We start from the raw sequence: 24835 nt of genomic DNA, 5'->3' as shown, positions 1-24835 counted from the left end.
AGGGCACTGAATGATCTGAATGGCACCTGATTTTTTTTAATTCCTTTCCTGTAATTCTTTCATAGTCTGATTTGCTCCCTACTTGCTAACAAGTTTTTTTGTGTGAACAGCAGGAAGATCTCCAGAGAGTTCACTGGTTAATCTCTCTGTTTTTTCAACTGCTTGAATCTTATGTGAACAGTTTAACCTTAAAAATTTGGCATGAGGGATTAACAAAAGTTCTGTGTGGTTTCTTTTTTTTTAATGAAGTGCCTTGCTTATTTTTAATTGTGGTTTGCCAAAGTAACATGCCTCATCTTATAGTAGTCATTGTAGTAGTTTGGTACTGTAATAGAGATGAGAACCGAGGGTGTCTGTATAGAAGATGAATTATATTTAGGGCCCTGTGTACTCTGTGGCAAACTGAACCTAAAATCTCTGGCAAGATCCCCAGATTATTTAAGAGGTTTTAAATCAAATGTGGAAACAAGTAACTCACAGTTTAAAATAAAAATATTATGTTAAAGCCAGGCCATAACTTCATCATAGAAATTGTCAGGAGAAAAACAGGAGAATCTGGTACTTGAGTGAAATATGGTTGGAGCTTTTGACATCTGTTGGATTGTGGGATAAACATATGGATTAAGTTTTCTGCTGAATATAAAAAAAAAAGGTAACATTAAACTTTCTCCCTGCCCCCCCGCAGGCCCCCCCCCCAAAAACAAATTTTTACTGAACTTTTTTTTTTCCAGATTCTTGAAAAAACCTCTTTCCCAAGCAGTGTTGCTGTAGACATCTGTATGCAAAGTCCATCCTGGAAACCAATAATTAGAAAGTAAGAATTTTTATTTTCAGTGTATTTGTAATTATCTTATGAATGTACCACCTGATCTTCAATTTCAAGATCCTTTGTATCACAAACATTAATACTTTAATGACTAAGTTCATCTTGGGTCACCCTGGAGAACTGGCTCTTACAAATTGGCTGCATTGGTTTAGTAACAAATATTTACATGTAGATACTTTGATGTCCCCCAGGCAAATTATACCACACCTCAATATCTCATAATTGAATTATTGATTCCTTTATATTACTTACTAGAGCCTCTAAAGGCATGTTTCTGTTGCTTACTTTTTCAGAATGAACACAGTACAGTGCAGAGCTCTAATGTGTCTCCATAGTATTTTGTTAGTGTCGGATGTGGATTGTCTTGGAGGTGCTCCAACACTTCAGTCACTTGCACAGCATCTCTCCCAGTTAGTTTTTTCTCAGCCAGGTAAGTTTAAGATCATAGTATTAAAGAAACATAACTCAGAAGGGTTTGATTGTTTTTCTTTTACAAATAAATTTTATCTGTAGCATTTAATTTAACACTGGTTTATTACTAATTCTCTCCATACTACTTCCAAATGCAAGAAAAGCTGCTGATCAGACTATGCTGCCATGCACCAAAGCTATGGAAACCTCATATAGTCTAAAGCAACAAGCTCACTGGCAGCACCTTATAGACTAGTAGGTATTTTGGAGCATAAACGTTTGTGGGCAAGGACCTGCTTCGTCAGATGCATGAGTGGGGAGGTTCCAGAGTAGGGTTTAAAGAGGGAGTCTGAGTCAAAGTGCAGGCCAGAGTTGATGGTCTGTTCAGTCATGGAGGGTGTGGCCCATTATCGGCAGTTAATGTGGAGTTGTGAATATCAGGAGAGAAGAAATCGGGTCTGTCCAGTCAGGGAAGATGTGACCCATTATCAGTAGGTAATGCAGAGGTGTGAACATCAAGAGCAGAAAAACTGCAGCACTGGTCAGTTTCCTGGCTCCTCCTAACTTGCACAAAATTTGACTGACACGTTGTTGCCCGGGAATACAACCCATGCGTAAGTCTGGGGTTTACTTTGTTGTCATGGAGACCAAATGTATTTAACCAAATCTGAATAAGAGAATTAATTCATCAACGATGACATCTTACCAGCCTTATAATTCACTTTGAGACTAGCTTCTTCTGGTGTCTCACCTGATTTCCAAAGCTGAAACAAACTCTAGTACTGGTTGCACCTTCCTGGTCTGACACCCTTGGGACTTGAACAGTCCCAAGCCAGGGAGTTTGCTGGACTGGGGAAGGTCAGTGCCAGCCCCTGTGCTGCTGTGACCAGGGAGCAGGAGCACAGACCCATATGAGGGCACTGACTCCCACTCATCCCATGGGGATGTTGGACCATAGAAGTTTCACGACAAGGAAAGTCTGGACTACAGAGAGTCAACCTGTATTTGCATACTCACCAAAATAGGAAGTGTAACAAGGCTCTCTTTCCGTGGGATGTGAGTTGTGCATGTACTTTTTGGGTACCACTTATGAAAATGTCTGCAGTCATACCCCGAGATACACCCATCTGGGCTACGAGAATTCAGGTTTACAAGCAGCTTGATTTAAGGACCACTACATTGCCTTACGAGGCATTTACTTGAGTTTGAGTGCCTCAGCGGGACGCGAACACCCTGCAGCTGCAGAAAGTCAGCCCATCCTGGCCCAGCCCTGCCCCGCCCCGCCCCTTGCTCCTTGGGCGGCTAGGGGGCCGCCTCTGCCCACCCTGCACAACTGTGCCTCGGGTGCCACTCGCTGCCTGGCAGTGGTTTCCCAGAGCCCTGAGCCCAGCCTTTAGCTGGGGCTGGTCTGGTGTCCACCTTGGCGCTGCAGCAGCTGGTGGCTGCTCCCAGGCACTCCTGGGAGACGTGGCTGCTGGGCACACAGTCCATCCTGGCCCCGCCCCTGCTGCTCACTCTGGGCAGCTAGGGGGCCGCCACCACCTACTCCACGCAGCTGTGCCCTTTGCCAGGTAAGCATAAGTGGGTGTAAATTTTGGGGCTCAGGAACACACAATTTTTTTTCCCATTGAAATTAATGGTAATTACATTTTCGACTTACAAGAATTCACCCTAAGAGGAGCTGTTCAGGAACGAATTACCCTCGTAAGGCAGGGGAAGACTGTATGATGATTTGATTTGAATAAAGATAAGCCTGATGGACAACATTTGTTTAAAACAGTACTGATTTGGAGTAGCAAATATATCCATGTGTCTTTTCAGGCTTCCGTGTTAATTCCACTGAGACCTATTGTGAAGATTTCCCACAACTGCTAATGCTTTCAGATGTTAGTGACCAGTTACTGAGCAATCATGCTGGGAATTATTACTTTACAGGGCCATGTTCTCTACAAGAGCATTAACCCATTATTCTTTGCTGCAGATAGGAATATCTGACGATGGACCCTTTTAGCTGTAGCAGATGAACATGCTAACACACAATTATTGTAGACCAGTCTAAAACAATTATTTGGATGACTGGGATAAGTAGCTGATCAATGCTTGGGTCTTCTGATTGGGAAAAGAAGCCAAAATGTGGCATACAGGTTTTTATTCCTGCAAAAGACTGTAAATATCGATCAAAGCACCATAGGGGTAATAAATTCTAAAAATGTAGAAGAATTTGGATGCAAGAAAATGGTTGGTATGGAGGAGCAGTTGAGTTTCTAGTTTGTGTGGGCACAGTGTGTCCTTGGTTTCCCAGGGTTTACTGCTGGTATGGGGAACCCATGGCCTGTGGTCCAGAGTCACATTGGGACTTGCCTGGATCCAGACACTGAAGCTCAGGGCTTTCCTCTCCAGTGTCCCGCTTGTGGTGTTGTGGGGAGCTCTGAGCTTTGCAGGCTGGATCAGGCAAGACAGAGCCAGATCTCACCCATGGGCTCTGATGGGGTGCTCGGGGGTGGCGGGGGGGGAAGCAGCACCACCACTGCACCTTCTCACTCTTTCCCTGCGAGGGTGGAACAGCTGCCTAGTGCTGCCTGCAGGGGCTTCCCCCACCTCTCTGGTGAGAATTCCAGCCGACCAGAGCAGCAGGAGAGAAGATGCCTGGCAGAGGTTTTTCTCCGACTGCTGCCATTTCCACAGCTGGGGGAGGGGGCAGCATGCTTCCTCCCCTTTCTTGTGCCAGACCCTCCCACCCACAGCCTGTTCCTGCACCTTCCCTCCTGACCACACCCCACCCACCCACAGCCTGTTCCTGCACCTTCCCTCCTGAACAAGCCTTTTACCAGCCCACTCCTGAACTCCCTCCACTGTCACTTGCACCCAGATTCCTCAGTCTACTCCTGCATCCACCCTCTCACCCAGACTGCCTGTCCTTAGCCTGTTTCTGCATCCTCTCTCATTCAGGCTCTAAACACCCATCCCAGCCTGCTCCTTCCCCCTCTCTCCTGCCCAGATTCCACACCAGTTCCCCAACCGCGCTCTCTCTCTCACACTAACCCCTGACCACTATCCCCATTTTTGGACCCACCCTGGGCCCTCAGAAGCCCTGAACCTCACTTTCCACTTGTCCAGCTTCCTGCCTGTGGTGCTGGAGCATGAGGGGACTCGAGTGTCTCAGACAGAGGCCATATCAGTGAGGGTTTTGTGGGATTTTTCTGCTTCTCATTTTTGTGGACCCTGACTGATCTTTCTGTGGGTCAGTGGTACCCAATCCAAAAAAGGTTCACAACCCCCGGTTTATTGCGTGCCAGTGGGGAAACTAGCAGATGAACATAGTCTATGCATTCACCAGGGAGATGTCAGTATTTTGGGTGTGTTGAAACTCAGAGTCCCTGGCAGAAGACTAGATATCTTACAGTTCAGCTTGAAAGACCTAGGCAGTGAGTTTAAAATACCTGCTCGTTTCCCTCACAGTCCTTCTCTTAGTGCTCCAGTGGTACTCATGATCTGAAATAGTGGTGTGGGACACTGAATATTTAGCACAGACTGGCCTTAATTAGTCTGCTCTTTCTGCATGTACAGTTTTACACTTCTCTTTTATGTCTGAAAACTCGGACTTCAGACATGTGTGACATAAGTTACAGATAGTCATGTGAATGAAACAGTTGACATTTTCTATATGGGAAGCAAGGGGCCCAGTTGCTGAAAATCTAGCTTTTGACATACGGCAGCATCAGTAGGTGTGGAATGGAAGGAGTTTTTTCTCTTCTGAGGGTGCAGAAAATACTTAAACTGATTTGAAGTTTGTTCTGACTGTTTGGCTTTGTGTTTATTTTGGAGCAGAATTTCCTAAACACACTGAATTCCTGGAAGCCGTAACTAGTGCTATGAGGGCTCTCTTGCAAACAATGGCATCAAAGAATATATCTCAGGTGAGGGTTTTTTCTACCCAACATTGGACATTCTGGTAGATAACAAATATTAAATGTACATCAGATTGTGCAGCTTGTGGTTTTGAAACAAACCAATTTTTAAAAGAGTGCTGAATTCTTAAAGCCTGGTATTTAATATTTTAAGCATTGTAATAGTGCTTGTTAGCACTGCTAGAATTACAAGTTTAACAAAATCCATCCTAATTTTTCCTCAGATTAAGGTTGCTGGGGAGAAAAAAAAACTGCTCCTGGAAGAAGTCTTTCATGCAATTTCTGAGCCTGGTGGTTATTTCTTATGTATATTTAAAACATTTGGGACAATTTTTTCAAAAACAAAACAAAAGAAGTAAAAATACAGCTGTTTATGCAGCAGCCAGTTTTTAGCATTTTGTGTACTAAACTACTAAAGTGGATATTCTCTCACTTGATAGCTTCAAGACCGGCTACCTTTTTCTAGATGATGTACTTTGGCCATACAAGTATCAGAGGCGTAGCCGTGTTAGTCCGTATCTGCAAAAACAGCGAGAAGTCCTGTGGCAATTTATAGACTGTGGCAAAACCCCAAGCTTGTGCCTCTTGGGTCCTGTGGTTCATGGCAGTTTAGGAGATGCCTCAGAGGCTTGCAGTGTTCCTTTGCTCTGCCTCCTGTTCTCCCTGAGGTCTGGGTTATGGCATTTACTGAGCTGTTCTCATCAGTGGCACAATCTATGCCACAGTCATTAATGGAGGAGACCCCTTTAACGTATCTAGTCCCCTCCTACTCCCTTGGGCTACCCTGAGTATGGGGTGGTCTGGGGGAACCTGGACCTCTCCCATGTGTTCTGGGTTCCAGCCCAGGGACCCTAAGTAGCTGCTGCTACAGAGGCTTTCCTCCCCGGTGCCCCTACTGCAGCAGCTGCCTGTCTGGGCCACTTCCCCAGTACCTTCCTGAGGTAGTTGCAGCAAACCTTTCTCCCTGCCCCTTCCTCATCCATCACCGCCCCCCCCCCCCCCCACAGGCCTTAATTGGCCACAACACCAGGTGCTGGATTAGCTTCCTGCTGCAGGCTGGTCCCTGTTATAAGCCTCAGTCCCTAGGAAACAAAAGCACAGACCCAACTGCCCAGATGTTTGCCCTTCACGAGGCTGCTGTGGACTGTGGTCTATCATGAGACTAACAGATTTTTTGGAGAATAAGATTTTGTGGACAAGGACCCACTTCATCAGATGCATCCTGCATCTGGGATGGGATGCAGTGAATCTTTGCCCATGAAAGCTTATGCTCCAGAAATCTGTTAGTCTAAGAGGTGCCACATGACTTCATGTCATTTTGGGCATACAAGTTACCGGTTCACTATAGGATTTCACTGGGTGACATTTAATGGCATGTGGTATGTTTTAGATGAGATGATCTAATGGTCCCTTCTGGCTTTAAATCCTATAAATCCATGAATAAAGAGTTTCTGTAGTCTTTATTAACATCTTAGAAGCTGTTGTTAAAATATGTCAGGTAAATAGAGCTTTTGGTTCAGGGCTTTTTACCTACAGAACCATGACATTGAGCCTCAAGTCTTTTGTGGAGGAAATTCCTGAAAGAGTTAAATCTAGTTTAATAATCTCCATCTTCAGTCTTAATATTTTTCATACTACACAGATGCTGCTTATCTGTAACAGTTTTGTGTGTCTTCTGTAGAAGCAAATGACGTACAGACTTGCTTTGAATTCTCTGGAAATTATAACTGATCTGACATTGACTTTTCTTTCCTTTTTTAAAAACAGTGTATGACTCCTGAGCAGCTGATGACTTTATGTGAAGCTGGTATTCATAATAGTAACACCAGCATTAGAGTAAATGTCGTTAGCATCCTGGGAATTGCTGGCAGCGTGCTGGCAAAAGTAGACGATTCAGCTGAAACACTAAAGGTAAAAAATAAATTCATATGATCCTCTAAACTGCTTTAGTGGCAATTATTTGCCGTTGTTTTATAATGCCATGTTTTTTAAAAATAAGTCTCTCTCTTCAGATGATCGGAAAATTTCTTCTTGAGGTTGCTATGAAGGATTCTTCTCTCGTGGTAGCTGGAGAAGCTCTGGATGCTCTCTTTGATGTGTTTGCAGATGGGAAAGAAGCTGAAAAGGCAGCACTTCAGATTAAATTGCTCCCTGCACTGAAAGAATTCCAGCCAGTCTTCAAAGTGAGGGTAGGTAGCCCACAAACTAGTAACTAATCCAAGGTCTCAAAACATAGTGCAAATGAAGACTTGAGATTAGTTTAGCTGCTTGTACTACTACCAGGAAGTTACGTGAAATAATGCCCACATGATTTTAAATCTGTCAGTGCACAGAAGAGAGCAAAAAAACCACAGACCTTCCTTACTCTTAATCTACTTTACATGGGAAAGAAAAGTGGTCAGGTTAACCACATGCATAGAAAAATAATCCCATGTTTACTATGAGGCATCTGCAATTCTTGTCCAACTTTCTAAAATCCTAGTTAGTTGATTGTGCCAATTCCTCCATAGGTAGAGAGCCAAACATGGTTACTCTTTAGAGGGGTGAGAGAAAGTCCTCTCTTGAAACTAGCTTGACTTTTTGTTTTAATTTGTATGGGTGTGCAAATGTGCATATATACTGTTCCCCTGCTTAGTTAAGATAAGTTTTAAATAGAATCCTGTACTGACAAGTGGAACTGTACAAGTGAAATTTCCAATCCCTCCGGTAAAACTATTTTTTCTTTAGAAGGGAAATAAATTTTCGAAGTATTTTGTTGTTTTATCCAGATGACACCCAGCAACCTAAAAGTGCCAATATACTTTTAAAATTGATCCCTTTTATTTTTATAGTTTATTGCTTGATGGCCTAATAACTATTGGTCAGTCATTCCAGTTCAAAAGAAATTCACCTTAGCAGAATCAGTTTTCATACTCCACCAGTTCAGTCTTCATGAAATGGGTGAGTGCTTTGCACTTTATTTTCTTTCGGGCTATGTCTGCACTACAGCAGTCCTTCGAAAGAAGTTCTGCCAGAAGATGTCCTCCAAAAAAAAAAACTTTTTTGAAAGAGCGTGTCCACACACACAAAAGCAGATCAAAAAAATTGGTCCACTCTTTCAATAGAGAGCATCCACACAGCCCCCACTCTTTTGAAAGAATGGCTCAGGAATCAAAAAATCTGATGCCATGAGGACTGCTCTTTTGAAAAAAGGCCCCCTGGGATGTCCACACGCATGTTTTTTCTGAAAGAATCTTTTGGAATAGGTGCTCTTCCTCATCTGGTAGAGGAGGAGGGGTGCCGGGAAGAGTGCTGCATTCTTCCAGTTTAATATTGAAAGAATGCATTTTGTGTGTAGACACTCCATGGTATATCTTGAAAGATCCCCAGGTTTTTTGAAAAATCTCGCTAGTGTAGATGTAGCTTCTAAGAGCAGTGTTAGGTGTTTTTCCTAAAATCTCTACAGAGGATAAATGTGTGTTTAAAGATTTAAGTGTGAAGTTGAGTCCCAGTAATAGTACCAGCCAGACATCTGACAATGTCTGGTCTTCATTAGGGAAGGATTCTGTGTTGCAGTTAAATGTCTTATAATTTGAATTGCTAACCTTTAAGGTGTGTGTACACATACAGGCTGTGAATTGACTATTTTTGAGTTATTAAAAGGGAGGAGCGTCAGAGAAGTATTTGTCTGTCTTAATTCGAAAAGCTGCCTTTTCAATTATATATATTTTAATATGGGCTTTTTTATTGCAGATGCGGAAAGAAGGAAAAGGACAGTACAGTACAGATCAGTTGTGTGTTCTTGACAATGTAAAAATGAATTTGAGAAGATTCATTGTCTATCAGGAGAAATTACAGGGGAGAAAGACTACTTGAAACAGACTTTAAGGTTTTCTTTCTTGATGGTCAAATAGTTTAGAGTTCCAGAACTGGGGGGAGAGGCAGTTCTGTGTTGAACATTGCATTTCTTACATTATATATATTTTATGCTCTTTGGGAAGATGCAATATTAAAGTGTTGCATTGATTTGAAATTTAATGCTAATGCTTGTAAGAATGTGGGTGTTGCAGTTGTGGGATATATAAATACACTTTACTGTCATTGTGTGGAAACCTTCATACCGTAGCACAAAATTATTCCACAGTAAATTAGTTTAAAAAATAAAACAAAATCACAGTTACCTACTAAGTTGAGAAAACTTATAAGAAATCTAGACTTTTTTAAAGAGGATCTAAGTAGTGGCTGAATGCCTAAGAAAGTTAATGTGTACCGACATGTACATCATGTTGGCAAAATTTAAAGGACAAAGGTTTCCTGAGCCAAGTATGCTAGGAATGTAGACTGTGATCAGCATTTGGATTTTGCCCTCCAAGGCAAAGAAGCAGCTATGTTAAATCCACTTTCATCCAATATAATAAATTCTTGTATGGTAGGTAATTATTGTAGAAGTCAGTTTAGAAGAAACCAGAAGGATACTCAGCTTGATTTTTTTTTTTTTTTTTAAACTTTGTGGGTGTACAGCTTTCTGAAAATCAGTTCATTAGCCTTTACTTCCTTTTGGCGGGTCATGCCTTAACATAAAAGTTTGGATTCAGGGAAGTAATATGTACACATGATAAATATAACTATTTTTTTATTGAAATGGTCTTAATTTTTTAAAAAAAATTGTTTAAATGTTATATACTCAGAGGCGTGTTAGAGATTTTAAACTGAGACCCATGAAAGTCTTGTGAAGTACACTAACTATTTTCAAAGAAGTATCATTAATTATGATACTTATTATTATTATTATAATTATGATCAAGACAAATACGGACTTTCGTGTATGAAATTTCTTAATGTATTTGTTTAATTCTTGAAAACAAAAGTATCAAATACATAATGTAGAAAAATAAGTTTGGGATATTTGTACATGTGGCTTTGGAGAACTGGGAATTTAAACATTGTATTTAAAAACAATCTGTTTTATTCATTATGTGATGTAGGGCCTTATTCAAAGACCAATAAAATTGGGAAGAATTACACTTTGAATATATCCTGTTGTATAAACCCTTTTGAGGGCAGGAGGTATTTTTAAAGCTTTCCTGCTAAACCTTGTTGCATGAGTTAAATGAACTATTTGCAAGCATTTAGTGTTCTGAGGCAATTGTGCTAGTTCAACAGAGGTTTTAATAATAGTAAATTGGATTCTTCTAAATCTTCTATATTATTTTCGCCATGTCTGTTGGTTTGTCTGGGCAAGTTTCTACCATGTTCCCTCCTGCACTGAGGCCCCAGCTCCTGCCTGGGCCAGTGCAAGGTCCAGCCAAGCCCCCGTAACGGAGCCCCCCTGCACTGTGCCATCCCCTGCTCAACCTGTGTGGGGTCTGGCTCAGCCCCCAGACAGAGGCCCCCACCCCCTACTGTGCAAGCCCTCCCACTAGCCAATGCAGGGCCCAACCCAGCTCCCCAGTGGCTCCCCTGTACTGTGCCAGCCCCAGCCCCTTCCCTGGCCAGTGTGAGGCTCAGCTAAGCTCCTTTGGTGGCCAGCATGGATCCTGGCCCAGCGCTTCCAAAGGAGCCAGCCACCCTCCTCCCACCCCACACACATGCCAGCCCTATCCCTCCCCAGCCATTATGGGGTCTCACTTAGCCCCCAGTGGAGCTCTTCCCCTGGCCAGTGTGGGGCCCTACCCATACACTTTGGATGTATATTACAAGTTTCTGTTTAGAACTTTCTTCCAGCCCAATTTCCGCTTGCAAATGGAGCCCCTCTTGTACTACAATTGTGATCACATTTTTACCACTGTCAGCCCGAGAACTTTTTACCAGATCGCAGGAACTGATGTATTTTGCTATATTATTCATTGTCGTAGTTCCAATGAGGAACAGAAAAAACGAGTTACTTAATTCTTCTGGAAGAGGAGATTTTACTCACAACTTCTGCCTTACATAGCAGTTGTCCATTGTGAATATACAGATCTTTCCTAAGAGTGAATTGCCCGTACAACACTTTTTTAATAAAATATTTTTGCAGTAGAAGTTAGAGAAATTAGTGTTGAGAAATTAACTTGCTGTCTGTTCTTTAAGAATGCTTTAGTTCAAACAAGAATTAATTCAGGCAAGACCTGTGGTCCCTGTTATACAGGAGATCATTCTGCATCCTACAATGCCAATACGTCTTTGCTATTCCCCTCCTGTCTGCAATTTCTGCAGGCAGTGAAAAGCTGGAGCACAGCCTGTAGTCTCCTTCGGCTTCCTGCCAGATCTTTTGCTTCTGCAGCAGCTGTCAGCTTGCTGTTCGCTTGGCTCCTGATCTTCCTCTCTGGTTTCTCAGGCAGTAGCACGCCATCTTTCTTCCTTCTCTCCCCTGAGTTGGATATTCCAAATATGGAGCTAAATCAAAGCAATGTCCAATTTGTGAGGCAGCTTTTACAGGATCTTCGGAGAGCTAATTGTGACCTGCTTGTTCTCAGCTAGTTGACACTTGCACTGAATTGTGTAGCCATGTTGGGTGTTCCTCTCCTTCTTTCCTCCCCTCTCCTGTGTCCACTCGGGAAGTCTCAACTTCAGCACAGTAATGCCCAGTCTGGAGACTCAGAGCAGAACAAAAAGGAAAAGAAAACGTATTATAATAAAAACTGAGATTTTTTTCCTCTAACTCTTAACTCTCACCCAGTACTGCTGGATTCAGATTCTGAGCAGGACATGCTGTTAGATGTTGAGACATACAGCTAACAGAATCTAGTTCCAGGGACGAGGCTTTATTGTGAATGCAGAATTCGTGTACTGTTCCTGCCTAAGATTATCCTCCGTGCATATGCACCTTCGAGCGCACAGTTCTACAGTTGAGCTATAATTACCAGTTCTAGTTCCTCATGCTAAGCCACTGGCCAGGTTGTCTAGATGAGAGAAGTTAATGGTTAATCATTAAGCCTCACCCAAAGCAGCTGAGAGTTCCCAGTTATGGTTAACTCTTGGGAGTTGGAGTGGCCCCGTGTGGCCTGCCACTGACAGGGGGTTCTCCAGTGCATCTGGAGCAGCCCTCATCTGCGGCAGGGCCGAGAGTGCAGCAGGCAGTGGCTCTCCAGCCTGGCTAGAGCAGCCCTGGTCCACAGCAGCACTGGGAGTCCTGCGGGCAGGAGCACTTCAGCCAGGCTCTGGGAGCAGCCCTAGTCTGCAGCAGCTCTGCGAGTCCTGTGGGCAGGGGGTGCTCCAGCCCAACCGGAGCTGCCCAAGTCTGCAGTGGAGGGCTTCCCCCACTTATGCTTTCCACCCCCTCCTCCCTATTTAATTGGTTCACTGGTTAAATTTAACATTTAACTGGTTAACTAACTAAACAGGTTCTTACATCGCTAGTCTAGCATGAGGAGGGGAACCAGGTGTGTTGGTGGACGCTGATGATCCTAGAGGTTGATCGCAGAACCAAGAACCTAATCCTGTGGTTTTGCACCCATCTTTCTAATGTTTTAGTTCATAGATCTCTTCGACGGATGCAGTTTTGATCTTTTTCTTGATGGGGCTTTGGTCCCTCTCTTTCCTGGGTGGGTTCTTTTGAAGCACTTGTTCTTCGGCCATCAGTGTGCTGCTGGTCACCAAGATGAGGTGGCACTGGGGACTGATCCCATTACTGATGTACGTCCACATGGACACTTGTAAACGAGGTTGTGTACACACCTAACTTTGAATAAAGCAATATGTGAACAAGTAAGATAAGCAACAATGGAACTGGGGTACAGTGTGTTTTACAAAGAGTTACAATAACACATTCTTCAAAGGCAGTTCTTGAGCTACTAACGGATTTCTCCAGAAGTGGTTAACACTCTTCCATTTATAAAATCCCATTCCTAAAAATCAATTTGTAATGAATGAGGTTATGTTACCTCACATTAGGGTCACATTAATAGACCATTTCATTAACAATAAAAGGTGGGTTTATTTCAGCGTTTTCACTGCAGTTGCACAGAGTTATATTGGTAGACCTAATTCATTAAAAGGCGATTTCATGTGTTAGCCCTACAATGCAAAAAATGGAAAAAAAAATCTGTTTTTTCCCTCTCCTTAACGTCATAGAATACGAGAGTTAAAAGGGATGCAAGGGTTATCTCGTCTAACCCTCCAGTTTGACACCACCTGTACCCACATTCAAAACAAAAAGCAGTCAAGTAGCACTTTAAAGACTAGCAAAATAGTTTATTAGGTGAGCTTTCGTGGGACAGACCCACTTCTCCAGACCAGAACAGACTCAACATTTAAGGCACAGAGAACCAAAAACAGTAAGCAAGGAGGGCAAATCAGAAAAAGATAATCAAGGTGAGCAAATCAGAGAGTGGAGGGGTGTGGGGGAGGGTCAGGAATTAGATTGAGCCCCCACATTGTGAATCCAACCTGATCAGGCACTTGAGGACCAGCTAAGGGCAGATACCTACCTTGTAAATCCTTGCTTGAGACAGTAGTCCTGCTGTACCGTCATTAAACAATGTAATCAAAGAGGAATCAGCCTGACAAGGGTGAATGCAAAAGCAGGCATGCACTCAGCTATCACAAGTTGAAAGAACCAAGAAATGCCCTTATAGATATGCCAGAGGTCAGTGCTGCAGAGGTATCTTTTTAAGTGGAATCCCATTTAAAAGGGATTCTTTGCCAAAGATCCAACTAATGAAGGTGGAAACCACCATCAATATGGTCTTTTTGGCTTCATTGGCCATCCACAGAACCTCCCTGCTGGTTTCAAGCTTTGCAAAACCCAGTGTCCTGGCTTGATGCTCTTAAAGCCATGAAGGACAGAGATGATCCTGCTTTTCTATGTACACTTAAGAAAACTTCCCTAGCAATAGCTTTAGACTAGAGGCAGATGCCACAATGCATGTAATGCGATTTTTAGTTAGAGTTATGGATTCAACTCATCAACCAGATGCATCATCTGGCTTTGCTCATGGAAGGTTGATGTTCATTCCAAATAAATTCTGCGATCACCTATATTCACAAACTTTGGGTAAAAACAAACAAAATAGTGGCACTCCAGCTAGCTAAACCTGTGATTAAACCAAACTTGCTTAATGTGACCTACCACTGATATGAAAAGCCCTAGCAACACATCCTTTTGAGCAATTGACGCATCTCATCCACCTATTCTTCAAAACCCCTTTTGTCGTCTCATGTAACAAATCTGATGGAGTGTTCAAACTAGCAGTTTTATGCATGCAGGACTCCCCTGGTGTGTTCAATAAGTAGTCAGTGCTAAAAATCCCAGAACCAATCTCGCCCAAGGTGAATTAATTTTTCCTTGCCTCAGAGGAGGTTGTCCTCTCTTCATTTTAACAAAAGCCACGCTCCCAATAGAAAAGCTGTAGCACACTTTAGATGTTTGAAGAGCACTAAAGATTTGTGTGAAGTGCACCAGATTAACAAAAAAAGTCTGTTTCTTTTTGTACAAAATGCCAACGCTTCGGAGTATCCAAACTTCCTAGCTGGATTAAGCATTATTAAGGTATATAAGGCATCAAGTGCTTCTCTACTAGATAGCATCAGGGCACGTGTCACAAAATCTATGGTGACCTTGTAAGCAGAAGGAACTTGCAGTTTAACCATAGACATCTGTGGGTCAGCAACATGGTCATTGGTTAATGTCTTTATTAGACACTATAAACTGGTCTTTCTGCCCTTGCAAACACCATCGTGGTGCTGCAGACAATGATCTACTAATATTGCAGATGGAAACTCTCTCATCTGGCACCCTCAGGACCTGACTGGTGCCAGGCAAGAGAATTTGCCAGGCTACAAGAGATCAATATTGTCTATCATGTTACCAACACTTTCACTGTTTACTGGGTACTTAGAAGACATTTAGGGATAAATTACAGCTAAATAATAACACAAAACACTGAGAGCCCGGACTGATGGCTGTAAACAAACCTTGAGACCATAGGACACTTGGCCACACCCCTGGTGTATGGTTGTCTGTCTAACTAAAATCATGCTGGATTACAAATATTGCCAGATGAGAGAGTTCCAGATTAGAGCAGTTCAACCTGTATTGCCGTTTGGGACAATTAACTCTACAGGCTTGGTACATAGAGGTGCTTTGGTGCCAATTGGTAAAGGGTTCACTGTTGTTTACAAGCAGTTTCTGTCTCAACCCTGACAGACTCACTGCACCCGTTATACTACTTTCATGGTACTTATCTGTCAAGGAAAGCATGTGAGAACTGCTCAAAGCTTGTAACGTATAATCACTGTGGGATGTGTGTATGGGTAATATTTAAGGAATAATGTAACTATTTTGAAAATTATGCCTGCATGGTCTTGGAGTACAAGTGAGTCACCAGGGAGTTGTCCATCTCAGTGATGGCCCATTAAAGCAGGAGGAATTATACACCGCCCTGTTTAATTGCCCCATATTGCAACAACGTAGAAAAGTCAATGGAAGAACATCACATATACTCTACCTGTGGAAGCCACTTGGAAGTGAGGAGGAACAATATGACAATGACGGGATCGCTATCTGTGTGTAAGGAGAGAAGACTGAATCGATATATCACAGGTAGAAAGGCAGTCTGGAGCCACTTGGGCCGTGGCTACACTGGCACCCCCCTTTTGAAAGGGGGATGCTAATGAGGTACTGCCATGCATATGCAGCGCCTTATTAGTATAATAGCAGCCATGCACGTTTTGAAAGTGCTGCTGTTGAAACATGTGGCTCTGGTGTAGATGGGACCCTTTCAAAAAGACCCCCCAGATTTCAAATGCCCCTTCTTCCCAAAACCAAATGGGAAGAAGGGGCTTTTGAAATCTGGGGGTCCTTTCGAAAAGCCCCCATCTACACCTGTGGCGCACGTTTCAAAAGTGGCCCTTCCAAAATGAGTGTGGCTGCTGTTATGCTAATGAGGTGCTGCATATGCATGGCAGTGCCTCATTATCATCTGCCAAAGTGGCTAATTAGCATCCTGCTTTCGGAAGGGGGTGCTAGTATAGCCACAGCTTTGCTGTTTTAAGCACTTTGAAACAGTGTGTGTGGGGTGCATCATTAAAGGCTGTTCTGGTCCCTCGGGGTCAGCAAATACTGGAGTGAGTGAACTTTGGGGTGAGAATCTACTTTCTCAGCTTGCAAACGCAATTACTAATCAGTGTAGACCCCAGTTGGTGTTTTCTGACTTGGCTTTGTAAGCAACCATTTGTTTCGCTCATTTTTGTTTCTGTTTGACTCTCTCTTCTTAAAATTTCCTTTTGTTTTACTATGATTAAACTCAGATGTAGGAGAGGTGGTCTAAGATAAAACTGGCCAACAGGGGTGACTTGTTCCTTTGAGGAGGGAGAACCTGTGACTTCTCTGGGTTTCCAGTGATTGAGGACTGGACACCACAAGGGAGATGCTCTGAAGGGACTTGGTAACTGGGGTGCATCTCTTGTCAAACATCAAGACTAATATAGCCCACAAGAGAGTGCTTGAGCAGTTGACAGTCTGGTTGTGTTAGGGAGCTCCCAGTCAGCTGGCACAGGCAAGATTCCCTCAGGCTACAGAACAGTGGCAACAAGGTGACTCAGCTTTGAGTCCCCCGAGCAGCATCACAGAGCTCTTCCTTCACTCGTTCTGTTTTTCTTACCCATAACTACTTCTGTTCAGTCTTGTTGCTGCCTGTAAGGATCGTAACTGGGAGAGATGCTGAGCTACAGAATGGTAAATTTCTTACCAGTTGATTTCCTTCCTACAAGCAAGATCTTCCCCAATTCTACCCTATCTGGATAGTTTAATAGCCAAGGGACAGGATTTAATTTGGCCATTACACTTGTAGGCCATAACCTTATACATTATTTATTAGTTGGCAGTTATTATTACTAATAATACTAATACTAATAATAATGGCAGTTATTGTTACTAATCACATTTTGTGTGAGTTTTTATAGTTTTGGAATGCATCATGTAGAGAGAGAGTAGAGAAGGGTGTGCGTGGCTGGTGCACTGGCTACACAATAGCTTTGAACTGCCTCTGGAACCTGCAGGTGTTAGAATTCTGGGAGACGCTGCTAGCAGAAAAGGAAATCATTGCGTAAGAACTCTTACAGTCGAGATCATCATGGTGGCGCCTTCTAGTCTTATAATCTATGATTCTTCTTCGAGTGGTCCCCATGGGTGCTCCACAGTAGGTGTCGGGCTCGCCCCGGCGCCGCAGATCGGAAAATTTTCAGCAGTCTCCGTCGGGTCGTGCATGCACCGATGCGCACCAGTCCTTCACGCGCCTTCGGTCACATGCGCGATCCGGTCCCCGCCAGTTCCTTCTTAACCGCCAACAGCTGCAGACGGATTCCGCTCTGGCTCCAACACCTGAGAAAGATAAACTGTGTTTTTAATTTTGTTAATCTTGTTAATAGTTATTAGTTGATAGTTTTACTCAACGTTATCTTTTCCAGGACTGATTAGCTGTTAAGTGCCCTATTAACATTCAAAGACTAAATGCCCGGGCCAAGATGTCCTCACTGGGGTTTAAGAAATGTGCGTCGTGCCGCGAGGCCATGCCTGCCTCAGATGGTCATAGCGAGTGCATTCGTTGCCTCGGGGAGACCCACATCCCACAAAGTGTCCTCACTGCTCCAAGCTCACAGCCAGAGCCAGAAAGGACAGGGAAATGAGGCTGAAGATGATTTTGTTTGATAAGGCCCACCAACCTGGACCATCGGAGAAGCCCATAAAGAGGGGCCATCAGGGTTGCATAAGAGGAAGGCGGCTTCCCTAAGCTCCTCTATACAAAAGAAAAGGAAGCTTTCCCCAGCTCGATCCTTGCCGGTAACACCTGCGAGCAGGATGAGCGGAGCACAGGGCTCTGACCTGCGGGCTGCTCAAAGCGGCATGACTGTAGCGCACACAGCTGCGCCGGGGCCTCCGACCATTAAGCAGTTGGCACCGGGGGCGCCGCAGGCACCGGAATCGGCAGCACCGACTCCCACGGCATTGAGCCCTGCGGCACCGACAGCACTGGAGCAGGGGTACCCAGCACGGGACCCAACGGTGCTGGAGGAAGCTACCTGCGCAGCACCATGCACAGGGGCACCAAGCGCGGCACCGACAATGGCGCCGAGGTCCTCGGCACGGGAGGGGGTGGCACCTGCCTCTCAGGGATGGGGAAAAGCAAAGGCCAAAACCTGGCACCACAGCCCATCCCCGGAGGTCACCATGTTGCCGTTATCGCCAAGCTCCCCCCCCCCGAAATACACCGGGCACCAACTCCAATGGCCTGCTTCAGACCTCCATCCCCATTCCTTCAACCACCACCCCCCTGGCTCAGACACCCTTCACCAATCTCCAGTAGGGATCCCTATGAATACCATCACAGAGCATCTCCGCCACTGTCAGCATCATCACAGAGGTGACACTCGTCTAGACCCCATGCGTACGCTTTCCGATCGTCGTCCAGATCCCCATCACTGGGCCCTTGCCCCTGCTGTTATGGCCGTCCTTACCATACTGAACACCGACACAGGGGGTCCAGATCCAGGGGTAGATCCCCACCCACACCTCGCCAACACCCCTTCACACAGTCTCACTCCATGAGAAGAACACAGCCTTCCCAGGCGGACGTTGGTCCACAGGCCCTGGACCTCCCTTCTGAATCCTCAAAAGGCCAAGCATATGAACAAATCCAGCAATCTGAGGAACTAGAGGGGGTATATCATAGCAACGCCTCTTCGTCCTCCCCAGATGAGGGGGTTGTCCCCGGGGATATTTCCCCCCTGGATGACCTTACGCAATTCCAAGAACTATTCAAGAGAGTAGCACAAACACAGGACATTCAAATAGCAGAGGTGCAGGAGAAACATCATAAACTCCTGAAAAATTTAAGACCCCCGGCTTCATCTGAAATCGCCATCCCACTAGATGAAGCGATTATGGAATCAGCCACCAACATATGGCAAACTCCAGCCTCCACCCTTCCTACAAAGAAGAGGGCGGATAAGAAATACTTTGTTCCAGCCAGGGGCATGTAATTCCTGTTTAGCCACCCCCAACCAAATTCCCTGGTAGTCGAATCATCACAGCAGAGATCCAAGACACCCCAATATAAATCAGGAGGGTCAGAAAAAGGCGCAAGGAAATTAGACACGTTCAGTAGGAAGGTCTGTTCCTCCTCTACCTTACTACTCCGAATGGCAAACTACGCAGCACACATGTCAAACCACAACTTCGACAGTTATTCCAGACTTACTTCCCTCGTGGATTTCCTTCCAGAAGATAAGAAACCGGTGCTGAAAGCGATCGTCCAAGAGGGCTATGCGGCCTCACGAACAGGAGTCCAGATTGCCCTGGACGTGGCAGACACAGCAGCACGCTCCACAGCCACAGCAGTGGTAATGCGTAGGGAATCGTGGCTCGAGACGTCTGGCATTCCCAGAGATCTGCAAACAAAAATCGTAGACCTTCCATTTGATAAGCAGAAGTTATTCGCAGATTCAGCTGACTCGGTCCTACACTCCAGCAAGGACTCGAGAACCACACTTTAGGACCCTGGGCATATATACCCCTCTGTACAGGAGGAGGAAGTTTTACCCCCAGCTAAGGCACTACGCTTATCAACCTCAGCATACACAATACCAACGGAGCTATGACCAAGGGCGCCATCACCAGCAGCAACAGTATAGGGCCCCCAGATGACGCCCCCAGCAGGGTCGCGCACCCTCAGGGCAAGTCTTGAGACAGCAAGTTTGACGGGTATGTCGAGGACTGCAATATCAAGACCATCCCTCAAGGCCAATCCCAGCACATGTTCCATCATCGGCTCAAACCATTCTACTCCCAATGGCAAAACATCACCACAGACAAATGGGTCCTGGAAATTATAGACACGGGATACACGATCCCCTTCCAATCACTACCTCCACTGAAACCTCCCACCCAGTCCTTCTTCAAGGACCCCTCCCATGAGACAAGGTTAAAACAGGAGGTAGACCATCTCGTGTTCATAAGGGCGGTGGAGAGAGTTCCGGAACAATTCCAAGGGAAAGGGTTCTACTTGCGATACTTCCTAACAGAGAAGAAGACAGGAGGCTGGAGGCCAATCCTGGACCTATGGGCCCTCAACCGACATCTGCGCAAACAGCGTTTCAGGATGACTACAATTGCCTCCATACTTACAGCATTGGACGATGGAGACTGGTTTGCAGCCCTCGACTTGCAGGACGGATATTTTCATATAACTATTCACCCAGCACACAGACGTTTCCTCCACTTCACAGTGGGCAGGGAGCACGTCCAATACCGGATTCTTCCGTTCGGTCTCTCTTTGGCGCCCAGAGTGTTCACCAAAACACTGGTGGTAGTATCAACTTACCTACACAGACAGGGTGTATTCATTTTTCCATACCTGGACGACTGCCTACTGAAAGGGGCCTCGAAAGCAGAGGTCCTACACATGATACATGTCACTACAAACACCTTCGCCTCGTTGGGCCTAGTTATCAACCTCTCGAAATCAAAGACCGAGCCTACGCACAATATAGAGTTCATAGGGGCACGCATAGACTCTGCTACATCAAGAGTATACCTGCCCGATGCCCGTTTCCGCACCATCAAATCCCAGGTGCAAATAATGATGTACAGCCCCACAGTGCCAATCCTAACATGCCTACAACTGTTGGGGCACATGGTGACCACCACGTTCGTGGTACAGAATGCCAGGCTGCTTATGCGGGGCCTGCAGCATTGGCTGGCGAGCGTTTACAAACCGATAGTCCATACCATCCACAGGGCAGTATCGCCCACAGCAGAGGTGCACAGGTCACTGGCATGGTGGGCAGATCCCAAGAACTTACTAGTAGGGGTGCCCTTCCACCAACCACAAATTGCGATTTTTCTTATGACAGACGCATCCCACATAGGATGGGGAGCGCACATCGGCAACAAGGTAACTCGGGCTATGGTCACCCGCGGAAAAGACATTGCACATAAACATACTAGAACTCAGAGCAGTGTTCAATGCGTGCAGATGTTTTCAGAAATACCTGCACAGCAAAGTAGTCGGGATAAATACCGAGAACACCTCCACCATGTTCTATATCAACCGACAAGGAGGGGCCAGATCCCGTGCGCTATGCGCGGAGGCAGTCCGCTTGTGGAACTGGTGCATTATCAGCAATATAACGCTGAAAGCCTCATACTTACCCGGCGTCCACAACATGAAGGCGGACCAGCTAAGCAGGTGCTTTGCACTCATGCACGAGTGGCAGATCTGTCCCGATCTGCTCCGACAAGTATTTCACAAATGGGGGGTTCCCCAAATCGATCTGTTTGCCACTCACAACAATAAACAGTGCCCTCAGTACTGCTCCAGAGCGGGCATAGGACAGAGATCCTTGGGGAATGCCTTCACGGTGCCATGGAAGGGCCCTCTACTCTATGCGTTCCCTCCCACGACACTCATTCACAAGGTTCTAGAGAAAGGCAGAAGAGAGAGCACGCATAATACTTATAGTCCCCACCTGGGACCGACAACAATGGTTCCCTCTGCTTCTGCGCATGTCATGCCACCCGCCACTCCCCCTACCAGTAGAGCCGGACCTTCTCACGCAGGCTCAGGGGTCCATAGTGCACCCACATCCTCAAAGACTCCGCCTACAGGCATGGCTAATCCATGGCTCAGCGCCTTAGAGAGCACATGTTCGGAGGGAGTGAAACAAGTCTTGGAGTCCAGTCGAAGGACTTCCACCAGAAAGACTTACACGCAGAAGTGGAAACGGTTCATCTCCTGGTGCTCTTCCAAGCAATTGTCTCCTCAGGGCGTCCCTATACCTGCAATTCTAGAATACCTGCTGGAGCTAAAACAAGACGGACTTTCCCTATCCTCACTAAAGGTCCATCTTGCAGCTATATCAGCGTTTCAACGCAAAGAGGATGGGCCAGCCATATTCGCCCATCCTATGGTCACACGGTTCCTAAAGGGTCTGGCAAACCTATACCCCCCTCGGAAACCGCTATCGCCGTCATGGAGTTTGGATTTGGTCCTCCACACGCTGTCGGGACCACCCTTTGAACCATTGGCCACGGTACCCCTCCGATTACTTACCCTGAAAACAACCTTCCTTCTCGCTATTACGTCGGCCCACAGGGTGAGCAAACTCGCAGCAATAATGGCAACGCCACCCTGCACAGTATTCTCAAAAGAAGCGGTGATCTTACGATTACACCCGGCCTTCGTTCCAAAGGTTTCCTCAGAGTTCCACATTAACGAACCAGTAGTATTACCCTCATTTTATCCTAAGCCTCACAACTCCAGCAAAGAGGCGCAGCTGCACCTGCTAGATGTAAGGAGGGTGTTGGCCTTTTACATAGACAGAACTAAGCCCTTCCGGAAGACGGACAGACTCCTGGTGTCTCTCGCACCCAGGTCGAAAGGGGAAGGCCTATCCTCACAAAGAATTTCAAATCACGTCGTATCCTGCATAAGACTGTGTTGTGATCTGAGTAAGACCCCTCTGCTAGTTCCGCACAGGCCTCACTCCACCAGAGCGATGGCAGCATCGACGGCCTTCTTTAAAGGAATCGCATCAAAAGACATCTGCAGAGCAGCAACTTGGTCATCTTACGACACCTTTGCCAAGCATTACGCCATGCACTGGGTGTTCGATGAGGATACACGCTTGTCGACAGCAGTCCTATCAAGGGCAAGCTGCACATAAGTGGACACCCACCTCCTTAATGGGGGTCACTGCTGGGTAGTCACCTACTGTGGAGCACCCACGGGGACCACTCGAAGAAGAAAGAGAAGTTACTCAGCTGTGTAGTAATGATGGTTCTTCGGGATGTGTCCCCGTGGGTGCTCCACTACGCACCCGTTCCTCCCCGCTTCGGAGCTCTGTTTTTCGAGTTTTTCAGAAGCATCCATGGCGGTTGGCTAAGGAACTGGCGGGGACCGGATCGTGCATGTGACCAAAGGTGCGCAAAGGACCGGCGCGCATCTGCGCATGCGCAACCCAACGGAGACTGCTGAAAATTTTCCGATCTGCGGTGCCGGGGCAAGCCCGACACCTGCTGTGGAGCACCCATGGGGACCACTCGAAGAACCATTGTTACTACACAGGTGAGTAACTTCTCTATCCTTTTACAAGCCTCACTCTTTGAGGCACACAAGTCTGGCCACAAGCCTACACCCATTTGCTGCTAGGGCTTTTGGTTGATGAGCCTCTTTCATACAGAAGCCCCGGGAGGTTACATGGGGAGCAGGTGCCTTGGTTTCTTCTGCTGTCAGCTGGCGGCAATAGCACAGACAGCAAATCCTCTCCTAATTTTTGCCCACACACTTGGTGCTTGGTTTTGGTTTTGTGGTTCTTATCCTGTTAGTGTGTTTTCATGTTTTTGTTTGTTGAGTGTCTTTCAATCACCTAAGCCTTTCCACCTGTTATGGCCTATTATGTGCTTGACTGTGGCTGAGCCTGAAGAACTTTAAAGGAGAATGTTGCTGAGTTCTTGCCTGGTCTGCGTTGTGGTGTCTTCTACAGTTTGTGAAGATAAGACTGGTTTATGCTAGGGATCAAAGTCATTTCCAGATATGCAATTCTGGCCATGCCGGTAGCATAGCTAGAATCAATGTATCAGGATCGACTTTGTTCCCTGGTGTAGAGCTGGAATCTTTGAGCTCACACTAATGTCCCTTTCTCCATGTGGTACCAGAGTTGATGGCCGAGCCCAGAGAGATTGATTTTGCCAAGTCTTCCCATATGGGGCAAAATCGATCCCTGGAAAATCGATCGCAGTGCTTCAACCCCCCTGTAAGTATAGACGTATAGAAAGGGTCATATCCAATTTAAGAGGTTTTGTTTTTAGGAGCTTGGTGCGCTTGGTAACATTTAGGGCATTGACAAAACTGCATAAGCTTAAACCATAGGTTACTAGATAGCCCAGGTATGTGCCCATACGTAAGCCTTTAGACGCTGAATATTACATGGCACTTTCAACCCCTGTGATAGAAAGAAGCTAATTGCCTGTGATCAACGTGTTTTTTAGAGCCAAAACAACCTGCTGTGCTACTCCCAAAACCCTCTAGTCATCGGAAAGGTCAGGTTAATACTTCAGATGTGAACATGGTGCTTAGCTGTTACTTAGGTTGGAGTGAATTCCAGAGGAGCCCTTCTATATTGTTGGTAACATTTAGTAGTATTTATATGTGGTTTTCAGGCATATTCAGCTAACTCCAGGTCTCTGTGGCCAGCTGTTCAAAATTAATTAAAAAATCATATTCCTTGTAACATGGAGATCATCTCCACAGAGTTCTTTTCAGATTTTACAAATTACTGTCTCTGTGTCCTGGCATCAGAGTTGGAAGGGTAATTTTCTAATACTATTTTTTCATTGTGCTACCTTCACTGTTGGCACTGTGTGCTAGCTTCCCAAAGGTGGGGCTGTGGGAAGGCAATTTTTAAGAAGGTTACGCGCTAATTGATGTTTTTGCATCTATGGTCTCTACTGGTTCATGACTCCTGTTTTCTCTTTTAGAATATAACAGTGTACTTAGACTAGTTGGGGAAGGAGCTGTGGCTTTTGGAAGCCATTCTTCTTTATAAGTATCACAGAGGTAATCGTGTTAATCTGTATCTTCAAAAACAACAAGAAGTCCTGTGGCACCTTATAGACTAATAGATATTTTGGAGCATAAGCTTTTGTGGGCAAAGACCCCCTTTACTCGTGCATCTGACAAAGCGGGTCTTTGCCCATGAAAGTGTACGCTTCAAAATATCTGTTCATCTATAA

At 45.4% G+C, this 24835-nt stretch overlaps 1 protein-coding gene across 1 annotated transcript in view; it reads left to right on the top strand.

Annotated features, from left to right (window-relative positions):
* The window catches only part of HEATR3 (HEAT repeat containing 3), a 30777-nt gene extending 20487 nt beyond the window's left edge, over positions 1–10290 (top strand). The window contains exons 10-15 of the mRNA XM_075008791.1: positions 732–814; positions 1120–1256; positions 5066–5154; positions 6913–7056; positions 7158–7334; positions 8878–10290. Of these exons, the coding sequence (XP_074864892.1) occupies positions 732–814; positions 1120–1256; positions 5066–5154; positions 6913–7056; positions 7158–7334; positions 8878–9000 (753 nt within the window). The 3' untranslated portion in view covers positions 9001–10290. The remainder of the gene's footprint in view (positions 1–731; positions 815–1119; positions 1257–5065; positions 5155–6912; positions 7057–7157; positions 7335–8877) is intronic.
* The last annotated feature ends 14545 nt before the right edge of the window (positions 10291–24835 follow it).

The sequence above is a fragment of the Carettochelys insculpta genome, chromosome 14 (genome assembly GCF_033958435.1).
Source record: "Carettochelys insculpta isolate YL-2023 chromosome 14, ASM3395843v1, whole genome shotgun sequence".
In the NCBI taxonomy this organism is placed as follows: Eukaryota; Metazoa; Chordata; order Testudines; family Carettochelyidae; genus Carettochelys; species Carettochelys insculpta.
The sequence above is the reverse complement of the archived record's forward strand: the minus strand, read 5'-3'. Positions and strand labels throughout refer to the sequence as shown.